Source organism: Erpetoichthys calabaricus, chromosome 9 (assembly GCF_900747795.2).
Source record: "Erpetoichthys calabaricus chromosome 9, fErpCal1.3, whole genome shotgun sequence".
In the NCBI taxonomy this organism is placed as follows: domain Eukaryota; kingdom Metazoa; phylum Chordata; class Cladistia; order Polypteriformes; family Polypteridae; genus Erpetoichthys; species Erpetoichthys calabaricus.
The window spans coordinates 93,452,918-93,467,017 of NC_041402.2; the positions used below are offsets into that span (position 1 = coordinate 93,452,918).

The 14,100-nt window shown below is 38.7% G+C and overlaps 1 protein-coding gene across 1 annotated transcript in view; it reads right to left on the reverse strand.

Moving 5' to 3' along the window:
- Positions 1 to 3,307: 3,307 nt before the first annotated feature.
- Positions 3,308 to 14,100, reverse strand: part of LOC114657948 (complement C1r-A subcomponent-like) — a 44,802-nt gene continuing 34,009 nt past the window's right edge. The window contains exon 11 of the mRNA XM_028809935.2: positions 3,308 to 4,977. Coding sequence (XP_028665768.1) covers positions 4,172 to 4,977 — 806 coding nt within the window. The 3' untranslated portion in view covers positions 3,308 to 4,171. The remainder of the gene's footprint in view (positions 4,978 to 14,100) is intronic.

A 14,100-nucleotide genomic window follows, 5' to 3' on the forward strand; every position in this document is an offset into this window, starting at 1 on the left:
TATAAGCAAGGCCTTCTCATCCAACATCAGTGCCTGACCTCGTAATTGCTTTACAGAATGAATGGGCACAAATTCCCACAGAAACACTCCAAAATCTTGTGGAAAACCTTCCAAGAAGAGTGGAAGCTGTTATAACTGCAAAGAGGGAACCAACTCCATATTAAAGTATATGTATTTGAACACAATGTCATTAAAGTCCCTGTTGATGTAATTGTCAGGCGTCCAAATACTCTTGTCCGTATAGTGTATGTGATAGCTGAGGATGTGAAAAAGCAGCGGAGGCTATTAATAACTTCCAGGCCCTCCATTTTTAGAACATCCACACCCCCTTGTGGTTGGTTCTCAGAATGACTCTTTTCATACCAGACCAGATTTAAATTGTCTGCATTTGTAAAGGCTGAATTTGAAATTCAATGCACGCAGGTTACATATTATGTATCTGGAGCTAAGCACAGTAGGTTATTAGCAAATAGACTGTGGTAATGTTAGTTGTTTGTGTCCATTTTTTCCATTAAGAATAAAGTTTTCCCTTCTACAAATTAATCCCATGAGATTAGTAAGTGTATTTTTGAGTATTACTCCAAGTTATCTAAATAATATTCATGTATTTCAGTTTCTAATATTGATGCCTTTTTAAAAGATCTGTCACCTCCTAAGCTAACTGAAGAAGATTAATTTTTGCATTCTCCTTTATCAATGTCTGATCTTAAGAAAGCCTTAGACACCATGACAAATGGAAATAACCAGGCCCAGATGGAATTAATGCAGAGTTTTTTTTCTACTTTCTGGTATCAATTTTCTGAACCACTTCTTCTTCTTGTTCTAAAGTCGGCAGTCTCTTCAGCTCAGATGAACCAACCACTTCATCAACCAGTTTGGGACTGATCACCTCACTGTCAAAACAGGACAAAGACGCCTCAAACAGCTGTAGCTACTGCCCACTTTCCTTGATAAATTCTGACACCAAGTTGCTGGAATTTTGCTCTGCTCTGTAAACTGGCTTTATTTGTGAGTGTTATGCAATTAGCAATATTCATTGTCACCTTAAGTCAGTTGATGTAGCCCACCTTACACTACCTTATGCTTGTCAGCTGTCCTTGTTTCTTCAGATGCCAAGAAGGCATTTGATTGCATGAATTGGGCTTTTCTTTGGCAGACTCTGGGACAGTTCAGTTTCGGTTCCAAGTTTATTAATATGATTAAAACCCAATACTTGCCTTCTGCACTGATTGTCACTAATTCCAACATATCTAAATCATCTCAAATTCACAGAGGTTGCAACACAGGGATGCCCTTTATTCACACTCTTTTTCAATCTCTTCCTTGAAATATTTGTCATTTCTTTCCATAAAACACAGTTAATCACCTCTTTAATTACAGATGATGTTATACAAAAACATTTCTTTATATGCTGATGATATTCTGTTATTCTTGGGTGATGCCCCCCTGAACCTCCATCACCCCCAGACATTCCTCATACTCAATTTCTTCAATGCTTATTTTTGATTTTTTGATGTGATATACTGTGCTAATCCCCAAGCATAAATTGGTTTTAGCATGAATTTTGGGGATCAGATTGTGGGGTCAGCCCACAAGTGCCTTGCTCAAGGTTCCTAATGGAGAAGGATGCTTATGAATCCGTTTCAGCGTTCAGAATTAACTGGTTCAAATCTGTCCTACTCCCTTTAAACTATCTTTGCCAACCCTCACCTGTTCCTTCTTCTATCCCTGTGACTAATTCATTTAAATATCTCAGCATTGATATTTCTAATTTTGTACTCAATATAATAACCTGGAATTACCACTAAGCCCTTAAAAAATTAAGACTCCCTCTCAAACTGAACACATATCCCTCTATCTCTCTGATCTCACTTGGCCATTATGAAGGATAGATAGATAGATAGATAGATACTTTATTAATCCCGATGAATATTGTTCTTCATATACATGCTAGGTCAATGCACCTTCTCTCTCTCCATCTAGTAATTATTGACCTGAAGTTAGAGCCTTTCTCCCCATATTTCTTTGGAATGGCAAGAGACCACCATCCTGGTTTTCCATCAAACACATATTTGCTCCCTCCTCCCCCCAGAACTCTCTCCTTCATTTCCTTGAGCTAAATAAATTTGGTCCTTTTATACCTTATACTTTAAAGTCCTGGCATTGGAAAAAGGAGCTATTATGTTTCATTCCTTCTTGGCGTTCAATTGCCCACATCTTTCATAATAAAGTCTGGTGTATCGTTGGACACCCCATTTCTTTCCCACATTATTTTCTTTTTGGTATTTTTTTGTGACTGATGACTATGGGCATTCCAGGCACTATGGTCCAGGTTCTTCATTCTTTCTTGTTTTATTTTTCTTTTATCTTCAACTGAGGTTATGTGGTTAGTTGCTTTCCTTTCCACTGCCCCCTCATGTGCTGTTTGACTGTGCTCATTGTTTCCCCATACATAAAAAAAACACTTACCACTCTATTTGCTGCACTGCAGAAAGCCTCTTATAGGACCTTGTCCTTATATACATAAAAGTGGAAATGGATTACACCAAACACATAGAACTACTGTGAGTCTGCAGAACCTATATTTGAGATGCAAAGTTTTGGACAATATTATTAATGTACGTTTATATTTTACATTATCTAGACATTGGTTCAAAATGAATTAACATGAATTTTACATTCAACCTAACTCTTGTATCTTAATTGTTTTAACAACAATAATGTGATATTTTAGGTAGGTCTATAGCTCACTTTTTTATTAATTATTTAATTAATCTTAAATATTTATTAGAATTTCCTTTGACGGAAGTCATTATGATACCTGAGGACTTTCTTTCACTGTAAATCAAACATTTAATGACATAATTAAATTAATGCACAATAAAAAGTGTCAATTTAATTAAAGTACAATTTACATTTCTACTTCACTTGGTTTACAATAATAATCACCACAGTTGAATGGCTCCATCGTGTGACATTGTTTGTCAAATGTCCTTTAGCAATTATCTTACTGCTTACTTTTTCCATCTAACTACTATAAATTATCGTCATTTTTATTTTTTTTGGCAGAGCAGGGGGTATCTGTCTGAATGTCTCATAACTTCTAAGGTCAGGGTACTGGTCCCTGTCACTGGCTTTTGAAGGAGACTGCATGTCCTAATGTCAGTCCATTTTCCAGTTACTAAAGTTTTCTATATCATTTCTTACCATTATTAGTGAGTGTGGATGTTCTGTATATGTAAGCATGGGGTGGTTTCCTACCTTAAACTGCCCGCTTTTGGGATTGACTCTAGAACCCTTAACATTATTATTATTATGGCTGTTTTGATTACTAAGGGTCATCATAGCTGTGTGTTACCCATCATTATCACTGTCTGAATGGAATTTGCATGTTCCCTCCATGTCCACATGCGTTTTTCCCATCAGGCAATCTTTAGCATTCTGAAGTGTGTTATGTTTTGTTGGTGACTCCGTATTAAATGAATGTGTGGGTGTATACATTAGTGTACCCTGTGGTCTGTGGACACTGTCCAGTGTCAGTTCCTCCCCAATGGCTGATACTACCAGGACACAATGAATTGAAATAACTGAACTTAGTAAATAGATGGATGAATGTAAGTCCTCTGTGATTATGCAAATTATGAAAGATACTATATAAAATAAGATTTTAACTGTACACTGGGAAGCCTTCAGGTAAAATGAGCCACTTATCTCCTCTGCTAACTGTACAGTACAGTTGACTGGACAATGTTAAAATGGCTGCATATGAATGCACTGTTTATCTGTTCAGACAGCATGTTCTTGTTTTACTGGAAAAGGCTCATGCCCTTTTAATTCTGATCAGAACTGATCAAAGTTTGACAGATATATTCAAATACAGACATTTGTGCATCATTGAACAGGTGTTTTAAAGTTTGTTTTTATACTCCAAGTGAATTGGAAAGTACTTTGAATGAAATGTACTGTAGATGCGTTTCCATTCTGTCAAGATTCATTCAATTTTCACTGTTTAATGGATTTATGTTTAGAAACACATTAAAATCAAAACGCAGAAGAAGACACTCAATAAAGCAAGAACTACCAAAACCATACAAATTGCAAAAGTCTGCAGGGAGGCTGGAATAACTAAAGTGGAAGAACAAAGCAAGATATAATACGAAGCATCTATTATCTAATTGTCTGACATGGTCTGTTTAATCCAGTCCAAGTAATTGGACACTTTGGTGTATACCCCATAGCTGTGTTTTTTACCACAATCAATTCCCCAGGACACAATTCCAGCAGCAAACCATTCATGGTCAGATTCACTGATTAAGGCAAAGACTCCTCCACTGTCTCCAGAGCATGTGTCATCTCCACCCTCCACTCTGCCAGCACAAAACATGTTGTCAGTCACATCTGGGGTTGGATCCTTCCTACTAGTCTTTATGGTTTCAACTGAGTTTTGGCATGTAGAGTGGTCAACTATAGGGAGAGCCACATATTTCAGGTCACTAGAAAGTCGACGATTCTCAGTCATGCCCCAGCCAGACACATAGCCTACCACATCTTTCTCATAGAGGGATCCTGCTTCTGGGAGACAGATAGGCATTATGGTCTCATTCAGAGTAACTCTGGAGCTCAGTTTGATGAGGGCAATGTCATTATTGAAGTCTGTATCACTTTCACTGAAGTTAGGATGCACAAACACAGCCTCCACCTCCTGTTTGGGTATCTTCAGTAATCTGTCCACATTTGTGTCTCCTAAGTGCACTTCAAGTTCCTTGGCAACCTCAGTTAGACTCAATCTGCTTTGTGAAGACCCTTTAGAGAAGATGTTGTGAGCTGCTGTCATAATCCATTGATCACTGATTAGTGCTGCCCCACCTCGTCCTTTTAAAATCAAAAATACCTGCCATGGAAAAGTACCCTTTGGGGCAAATCTACCTCCCAGAATTTTCTGATGTTCTGCAATATGTTTCTGAGGTTTTCCACATACTGTGTAAAAATGAAAGATGAACAGGGTTGAGAGCAGAATCTACAACTTCCCAATGACAGTATTAAAATAAACACAATGTCAGATTTTTTTAAATTTACCCTACCACATGAACCTAATGAATATATTCATTTTCAAAGGTAGAGAATATAGTGAAACTTTCACTTGTCTAAGTGACCAACATGCAACATGTCTCTACTGTCTGGCATCATAAATAGTAACTGCAAACCAATACACAAGTGCAAGACCCCATAAACTACCCCCACAATATACAGAATCCTGTTGAACAATTTTTTGTCCCCATTGATTAAAGTTTACCACTTTAAGTAATCTGAACAATTGCATGTAATGTTTTTTAAATTTAAATTTTGTTAGAGTATTTCACTTTTTACAAATACTCGTGGCTTATTTGTTACAATAGCTCGATATCCAGATATTTTGTGACATGTTCTATACAAATGTACTTTACCTACGTATCTCATGTTCATGTCATATTTTTCATTTGGTGATGCTACTATTATTGCTACTAGAATTAGCACAATTGCTTTTTTTAATAAAAGATGGTAGAACTCCAAATCATATCAGACATAAAACAACATTTATTTATATGGCACATTTTCATACAAACAATGTAGCTCAAAATGCCTTACAAGATGTCAAAGAGAAATTTACAAGAAAAGATAAACAAATAAGATTAGACAATAATATTAAGGAATAAGTAACAAAGAAAAAAAACAAATACATCTTTATTATCTTAAAAACAGATAAATATCAAGTAGAAAAGTAGTGTCCTTATATAAAATGTCATGATGTAAGCCTCTAAAGATGAGTCCGGTGATAAGGTCAAATGGCCAGAAGGACAGAAAAAAAAACTCCAGTTAGGCTGGAGAAAAAAAAAAACAAAATCTGCAGGGGTTCCAAGGCCAAATGACTGCCTGGCCCCCACTCAGTAAAACATACAAATTACTAAGGAAACATAATAAAGGGTTGAAAGTAACAGTGTATTTTGTGTTGGTTATATTCCTATGACCCGAGATTAAATAGTCACCATCTCTCTTGTGAGTTAGTAGACTAAAAGAGGTGACATCAGAAGGGGCACCCAGCTGTAAAAATCACTGCTCCATTGCTCCCAAAATGTGAAAGACAACCGACTAATCTGATTGTATCCAGAAAATGGCCTTTAAACTGGAGCAAGTGGGGATTTTTAATGACTGAGTTCTGATGACTACAACTTAACACTGGACATCCCCACCAGTGTTGGGAGTTGGATTCTCCCTAAAACTGCAAATGTACAATATAAGCTTGTACCAGACAGGTTATTTCCATTTTAGAGTATGCTTCATTGTGAGTGGGCTAGTATTTAGAAATTTTGAGAAAGGCACTGCGTGGCAGCAAGGTTTTACCTCATTTAACTTTAAATTTTGTTTTCTTCCTTTTCTTATGCCACTCTTAATGCTTTATTTATAAGGAACAGACTTGGATTGACTTCACATGTATACGTTTGTAATACTTGCATTACCTGTATTCTAAGTGTAGAGAGTTGCTAGTTCTGATCTAAAGAGAACATGCCAGAGAGCTGAGTGTAAATGGAGAAAAAAATAAACTGATTATCTACTATGAGATATTGAAGGTTAAAATAACAGAATACCACAGCATAGTCCGTCTTGAGAGGCGGTGTTATTTCTCTAGAATTATAAATAACAATGCTAGCAATCCCAGAGTCTTATTCTCTACAATTGATCATCTGCTAAACCCAGGTCACTCAATGGAATGCTTCCAAAAAACTTCTAGTGAAACTTGTGAGGCTTTTGCAGTATTTTTTAATCAAAAAATTAATGATGTTAGAAATAATATAGCACATCTCCCCAATACTGATCCTCTTAAACCCCGGTACTCCATTATAAACAAATTTAATTCTTTCATCAGGATAGATTTACCTGATTTATATAAAATAATTTCTCAACTGAGACCATTCACCTGCATCCTTGACCCAATACCAACAAGTTTTTTCAAAGAAGTATCTGGCGTGCTAATTGATAGTATTCTTGAGATAGTAAACTCATCATTAGATACAGGGGTCTTCCCAGACTGCCTTAAGACTGCTGTAATTAAACCCCTGCTCAAGAAAAATAATATTGACTCCTCTGCTTTTGAAAATTTTAGACCTATTTTTAACCTGCCTTTCCTAAGTAAAATCCTAGAGAAGGCAGTCATTATGCAGCTAAATGACCACCTCAATAAACATGCTATTCTTGATAAGTTTCAAAACAAATCACAATACAGAAACTGCACTCATTAAAGTTGTAAATGACTTGCGGGTAAATGCAGACAGAGTCAGTTTATCTATTCTCATCCTCTTAGATCTGAGTGCCGCATTTGATACCATTGATCACAATATTCTTAGAAATTGCCTTAGTCAATGGGTGGGCCTCTCTGGCAGTGTCTTAAATTGGTTTGAATCCTACCTGGCAGGTAGAAAATTCTTTGAATACACGGTATGCTATATGGTGTTCCACAAGGCTCTATCCTGGGTCCGCTGCTGTTTTCGATTTACATGCTTCCGTTAGGTCAGATTATCTTGAGGCATAACGTGAGCTACCACAGCTATGCTGATGACATGTAACTGTATTTATCAATAGCACCTGATGACCCCGACACTCTTGATTCACTGACACAATGTTTGTCTTGTGTTTCTGAATGGATGAATAGTAATTTTCTCAAACTAAATAAGGAAAAAACAAAAATTTTAGTGATTGGCAAAAATGGATATGATGAGGTTATTAGAAATAAACTTGATGCATTAAGATTAAAAGTCAAAATGGAGGTAAAGAATTTAGGGGTAACTATTGACTCTGACCTGATTTTAAAATCACATATTAATCAGACTACTAGGACAGCATTTTTTTCACTTAAGAAATAGAGCAAAAGTTAGACCTCTTATAACATTGCAAGATGTTGAGAAATTAGTTCATGCTTTTGTTTTCAGTTGGCTAGATTACTGTAACACACTCCTCTCAGGACTACCCAAAAAAGTAATCAATCGATTGCAACTAGTGCAGAATGCAGCTGCTAGAATCTTAACTAGGAAAAGAAAATCCGAACACATCTCTCCAGTTTTGATGTCACTACATTGGTTACCTGTGTCATTTAGAATTGACTTTAGATAGATAGATAGATAGATAGATAGATAGATAGATAGATAGATAGATAGATAGATAGATAGATAGATAGATAGATAGATAGATAGATAGATAGATAGATAGATAGATAGATACTTTATTAATCCCAATGGGAAATTCACATTCTCCAGCAGCAGCATAATGATACAATAAATAATATTAAATTAAAGAATGATAATAATGCAGGTGAAAAACAGACAATAACTTTCTATAATGTTAAATGTTAACGTTTACACCCCCGGGTGGAATTGAAGAGTCGCATAGTTTGGGGGAGGAACGATCTCCTTAATCTGTCAGTGGAGCAGGACATTGACAGCAGTCTGTCGCTGAAGCTGCTCTTCTGTCTGGAGATGATACTATTTAGTGGATGCAGTGGATTCTACATAATTGATAGGAGCCTGCTGAGCGCCCTTCGCTCTGCCACAGATGTTAAACTGTCCAGCTCCATGCCAACAATAGAGCCTGCCTTCCTCACCTATGGTTTACAAAGCCTTAAATAATCTTGCTCCATCCTATATTTCAGAATGTCTTTCACCTTACATTCCAAATCGTAACCTTAGATCTTCAAATGAGTAACCCAGCCACAGGGAATACACAAACCAGTGTGTTTCTTCGTGCCGGTCCCAAGCCCGGATAAATGAGGAGGGTTACGTCAGGAAGGGCATCCGGTGTAAAATTTTGCCAAATCAGTATGCGGACAGCAATACAAATTTCCATACTGGATCAGTCGAGCCCCGGGTTAACAACAACCGCCACCAGTGCTGTTAGCCAACAGGGTGCTGGCGGAAATTGGACTACTGTTGGCCGAAGCCAAAGAAGAAGGAGAAGAAGAGGGGGGAGATATGTCCAGAGGCAGGAGAAGAGGAAAGTAAAGAGAGTGGAACTGAGGGTAGGAACTTTGAATTTTGGCAGTATGACTGGTAAGGGGAGGGAGTTAGCAGATATGATGGAGAGAAGGAAGGTTGATATATTGTGTGTGCAAGAGACTAAATAGAAGGGGAGTAAGGCCAGGTGGATCGGAGGTGGATTCAAACTGTTCTATCATGGTGTGGATGGGAGGAGAAATGGTGTAGGGCAGGGGTGCCCACACTTTTCGGCTTGTGAGCTACTTTTAAAATGACCAGGTCGAAATGATCTACCTATATTAAAAATGCTATATATATATATATATATATATATATATATATATATATATATATATATATATATATATATATATATATATACTGAGTATACTTTATACATAAAATATATGTTGTTGTATCTCGCATTAATAAGTAGAGCCGAATAATGCAGTCAAGGAGGTAGCACATTTCCTCATGTTTGGGTACTTTTCCTCTGTGAGTAAGTTCCAAAACTGTCCAAGAGCCCCAGACTTCAGCTGAATGTCATCCTGTACTGTCAAAATCTCATCCTCCACTGTAGAGGAGTTTTAGGTGAAACAGTGTTGCAATTTTTGATGCGGGTGAATCACCCTGAACATCTTCCCTAAATGGATAGCACTTAAATGTAGCGATTGGCTCAAGTAAAGCTGAGTCTTGAAACTGTCTGTCAAAGTCTGACAGGCAATTTTCAATCTGCTCTGTGTAGCTTATGCTGTCAAGTTGCGCACACACCTCCATTGCATCTAATGATCGAGTGACTCACCCGGATCGATGCTTCAGTGTGTCTGCCTTTGCTTTTGAATTCAGCTGAGTGAAAGATAATGGCTGTCCGATTAACTGCGATTTTAGTTCCCCCTCCTTTCTCTTTCTCAGATCGCTTTTCGGAAGGAAGTCAGTTTCGTAGTTTTTATGAACAGTTTGAAAGTGCCTTTCCACATTTTCCTTCTTTGGAATAGCAATGATAGATTGACATATCAGACAAACGCACTTCGATTGTGACATTGTGAGAAAAAAATCCTCATCCAATTCCACATCCAGCCCATACCCTCCCCAAACAATTTTTTTTTAAATCCCTTCTTTAGTCGATATAAATTGGAAGGCTAATTAGATTACAGCCGGAGTTTTGCAGTAGCTCTAGCATTTGATCGTGCGTGCGGGATGACCAGTGTGTTAGAAGAAAAGAGATTTCAGACTGGTTGCCCTGTATGTCAATCAAGTGGCAAATGCCATAGGGAGGATATGTGATAGACTAACGTTTAAAAACATTTTTTTTTTGAATGCAACTCAATCTACCTGCACTACCTTTGCAATCTACCGGTCGATCACGATTGATGCATTGGGCACCCCTGGTGTAGGGGTTATTCTGAAGGAACAGTATGTCAAGAGTGTTTTGGAGGTGAAAAGAGTGTCAGACAGAGTAATGATTATGAAGCTGGAAATTGGAGGTGTGATGATGAATGTTGTTAGTGCATATGCCCCGCAAGTTGGGTGTGTGATGGAGGAGAAAGAAGATTTTTGGAGTGAGATGGATGAAGTGATGAGCAGAGTACCCAAGGGACAGAAAGTGGTGATTGGAATGGATTTCAATGGGCATGTTGGTGAAGGGAACAGAGTAGATGAGGAGGTGATGGGTAGGTATGGTGTCAAGGAGAGGAATGAAGAAGGTCAGAGGATAGTGGATTTTGCCAAAAGGATGGACATGGCTGTGGTGAATACGTATTTTAAGAAGAGGGAGGAACATAGGGTTATGTACAATAGTGGAGGAAGATGCACACAGGTAGATTACATCCTGTGCAAAATAGTCAATCTGAAGGAGGTTAAAGACTGCAAAGTGGTGGCAATGGGAAAGTGTAGTTACGCAGCATAAGATGGTGGTCTGTAGGATGACATTGGAGATCCAGAAGATTAAGAGAGTGAGGACAGAGCCAAGGATCAAATGGTGGAATTTGAAAAAGGAAGACTGCAAGGTTGAGTTTAGGGAGGAGGTGAGACAGGCACTGGGTGGCAGTAAAGAGTTACCAGACAGCTGGGAAACTACAGCAGATGTAATAAGGGTGACAGCAAGAAGAGTGTGTGGCGTGACATCTGGACAGAGGAAGGAGGAAAAGAAAACCCGGTGGTGGAATGGTGAAGTACAGGAGAGTATACAGAGGATGAAGATGGCAAAGAAGAAGTGAAATAGTCAGTGAGATGCAGAACGTAGACAAGAGTACAAGGCAATAAAGTGCAAGGTGAAGAGAGAGGTGGTGAAGGCTAAAGAAAAGGCGTATGATGAGTTGTATGAAAGGTTGGACACTAAGGAGGAAGAAAAGGACCTGTACTGATTAGCTAGACAGAGGGACTGAGCCGGGAAAGATGTGCAGCAGGTTAGGGTGATAAAGGATAAAGATGGAAACGTACTCACAAGCGAGGATGGTGTGTTGAGCAGATGGAAAGAGTACTTTGAGAGGCTGATGAATGAAGAGAATGAGAGAGAGAAAAGGCTGGATGATGTGAAGATAGTGAATCAGGAAGTGCATTGGATTAGCAAGGAGGAAGTAATACCTGTGGAAGCATGGAGGTGTTTAGGAGAGATGGCAGTGGAGTTTTTAACCAGATTGTTTAATGGAATCTTGGAAAGTGAGAGGATGCCTGAGGAGTGAAGAAGAAGTGTACTGGTGCTGATATTTAAGAATAAGGGGGATGTGTAGGACTGCAGTAACTACAGGGGAATGAAATTGATGAGCCACAGCATGAAGTTATGGGAAAGAGTAGTGGAAGCTAGGTTAAGAAGTGAGGTGATGATTAGTGAGCAGCAGTATGGTTTCATGCCAAGATAGAGCACCACAGATGTGATGTTTGCTCTGAGGATATTGATGGAGAAGTATAGAGAAGACCAGAAGGAGTTGCATTGCGTCTTTGTTGACCTGGAGAAAGCATATGATAGGGTGCCTCGAGAGGAGCTGTGGTATTGTATGAGGAAGTCAGGATTGGCAGAGAAGTACATAAGAGTCGTACAGGATATGTACGAGGGAAGTGTGACAGTGGTAAGGTCTGCGGTAGGAGTGACGGATGCATTCAATGTGGAGGTGGGATTACATCAGGGATCGGCTCTGAGCCCTTTCTTATTTGCAATGGTGATGGACAGGTTGACAGACAAGATTAGACAGGTGTCCCCGTGGACTGTGATTTTTGCTGATGACATTGTGATCCGTAGCGAGAGCAGGTAGCAGGTAGCAGGTTGTGGAGATCCTGGAGAGGTGGAGATATGCTCTAGAGAGGAGAGGAATGAAGGTCAGTAGGAAAAGACAGAATACATGTGGTGTGTAAATGAGAGGGAGGTCAGGGAATGGTGAGGATGCAGGAAGTAGAGTTGGCAAAGGTGAATGAGTTTAAATACTTGGGATCAACAGTACAGAGTAATGGGGATTGTGGAAGAAATGTGAAAAAGAGAGTGCAGGCAAGGTGGAATGGGTGGAGAAGAGTGTCAGGAGTAATTTGTGACAGACGAGTATCAGCAAAAGTGAAAGGGAAGGTCTACAAGATGGTAGTGAAAACAGCTATGTTATATGGGTTGGAGACGGTGGCACTGATCAGAAAGCAGGAGACAGAGCTAGAGGTAGCAGAGTTAAAGATGCTAAGATTTGCACTGGGCGTGATGAGGTTGGATAGGATTAGAAATTAGTACATTACAGGGTCAGCCCAAGTTGGACGGTTGGGAGACAAAGTCAGAGAGGCGAGATTGCGTTGGTTTGGACATGTGCAGAGGAGAGATGCTGAGTATATTGGGAGAAGGATGCTAAGGATAGAGCTGCCAGGGAAGAGGAAAAGAGGAAGGCCTAAGCGAAGGTTTATGGATGTGGTGAGAGAGAACATGCAGGTGATGGGTGTAATGGAACAAGATGCAGAAAGATATGGAAGAGGATATGGAGGACAGAAGGACAGAAAGAGGACAGAAAGATATGGAAGAGGATGATCCACTGTGGCAACCCCTAACAGGAGTAGCTGAAAGAAGAAGAAGATATTCAAATGAGTGGCTGCTTATTACTCCAAGAGCTAAACTTAAAAGAAGTGGTGAGGCGGCCTTCTGCTGTTATGCACCTAAAATCTGGAATAGCTTACCAATAGAAATTCACCAGGCTAATACAGTGGAGCACTTTAAAACACTGCTGAAAACACATTACTTTAACATGGCTTTCTCATAGCTTCATTTTTGTTTAATCCTGATACTCTGTATATGCATTTAATTATCATTATCATTCCTGGTGGCTTCGTAATCCGTACTCACCCCTACTTTCTCTTCTGTTCTTTTTCCGGTTTTCTGTGATGGCGATCTGCACCACCACCACCTGATCAAAGCACCATGATGTCTTTACATTGATAGATTAAAGGGCAGAAGTCCACATAACCGTCATCATCAAGTTTTTCCATGTGAACCCTGAATACCATGAGGACTGATTGAGATCATTTATGTTAGGTAGAATGCCTAGAGGGGGCTCAGTGGTCTCGTGGCCTTGGAACCCCTGCAGATTTTTTTTTTTTGTCCAGCCGTCTGGAGTTTTTTTTTTTTTGTTTTTTCTGTCTTCCCTGGTCATCAGACCTTACTTTTATTCTATGTTAATTAGTGTTCCCTAATTCTATTTTCTTATTTATTTAGTCTTTTTTTGCTTTCTTCATCATGCAAAGCTCTTTGAGTTTTAATTTGTATGAAAATGTGCTATATAAATAAATGTTGTTGTTGTTATGCAGAAACCCATTCTGTTAGAATTGCTACCTGATAATAAAAGATTACTAAAATAAACAAGAAGGATAAACAAGAAGGATATAGAGGAAGGATATAATGCCTCAGCTCGACAAGTTTACATACAAAAATTCAAACGACAATGTGGTTCTCCACATCTTTCTTTCTTTCTTTCTTTCTTTCTTTCTTTCTTTCTTTCTTTCTTTCTTTCTTTCTTTCTTTCTTTCTTTCTTTCTTTCTTTCTTTCTTTCTAACATTACCTTCCTCCAAGCGGAGACTTTGTTCTAAACTTACCCCAACTAAGTCATTCTTTCTCTGGTTGGGTTAGCCTGTAAACTTCTC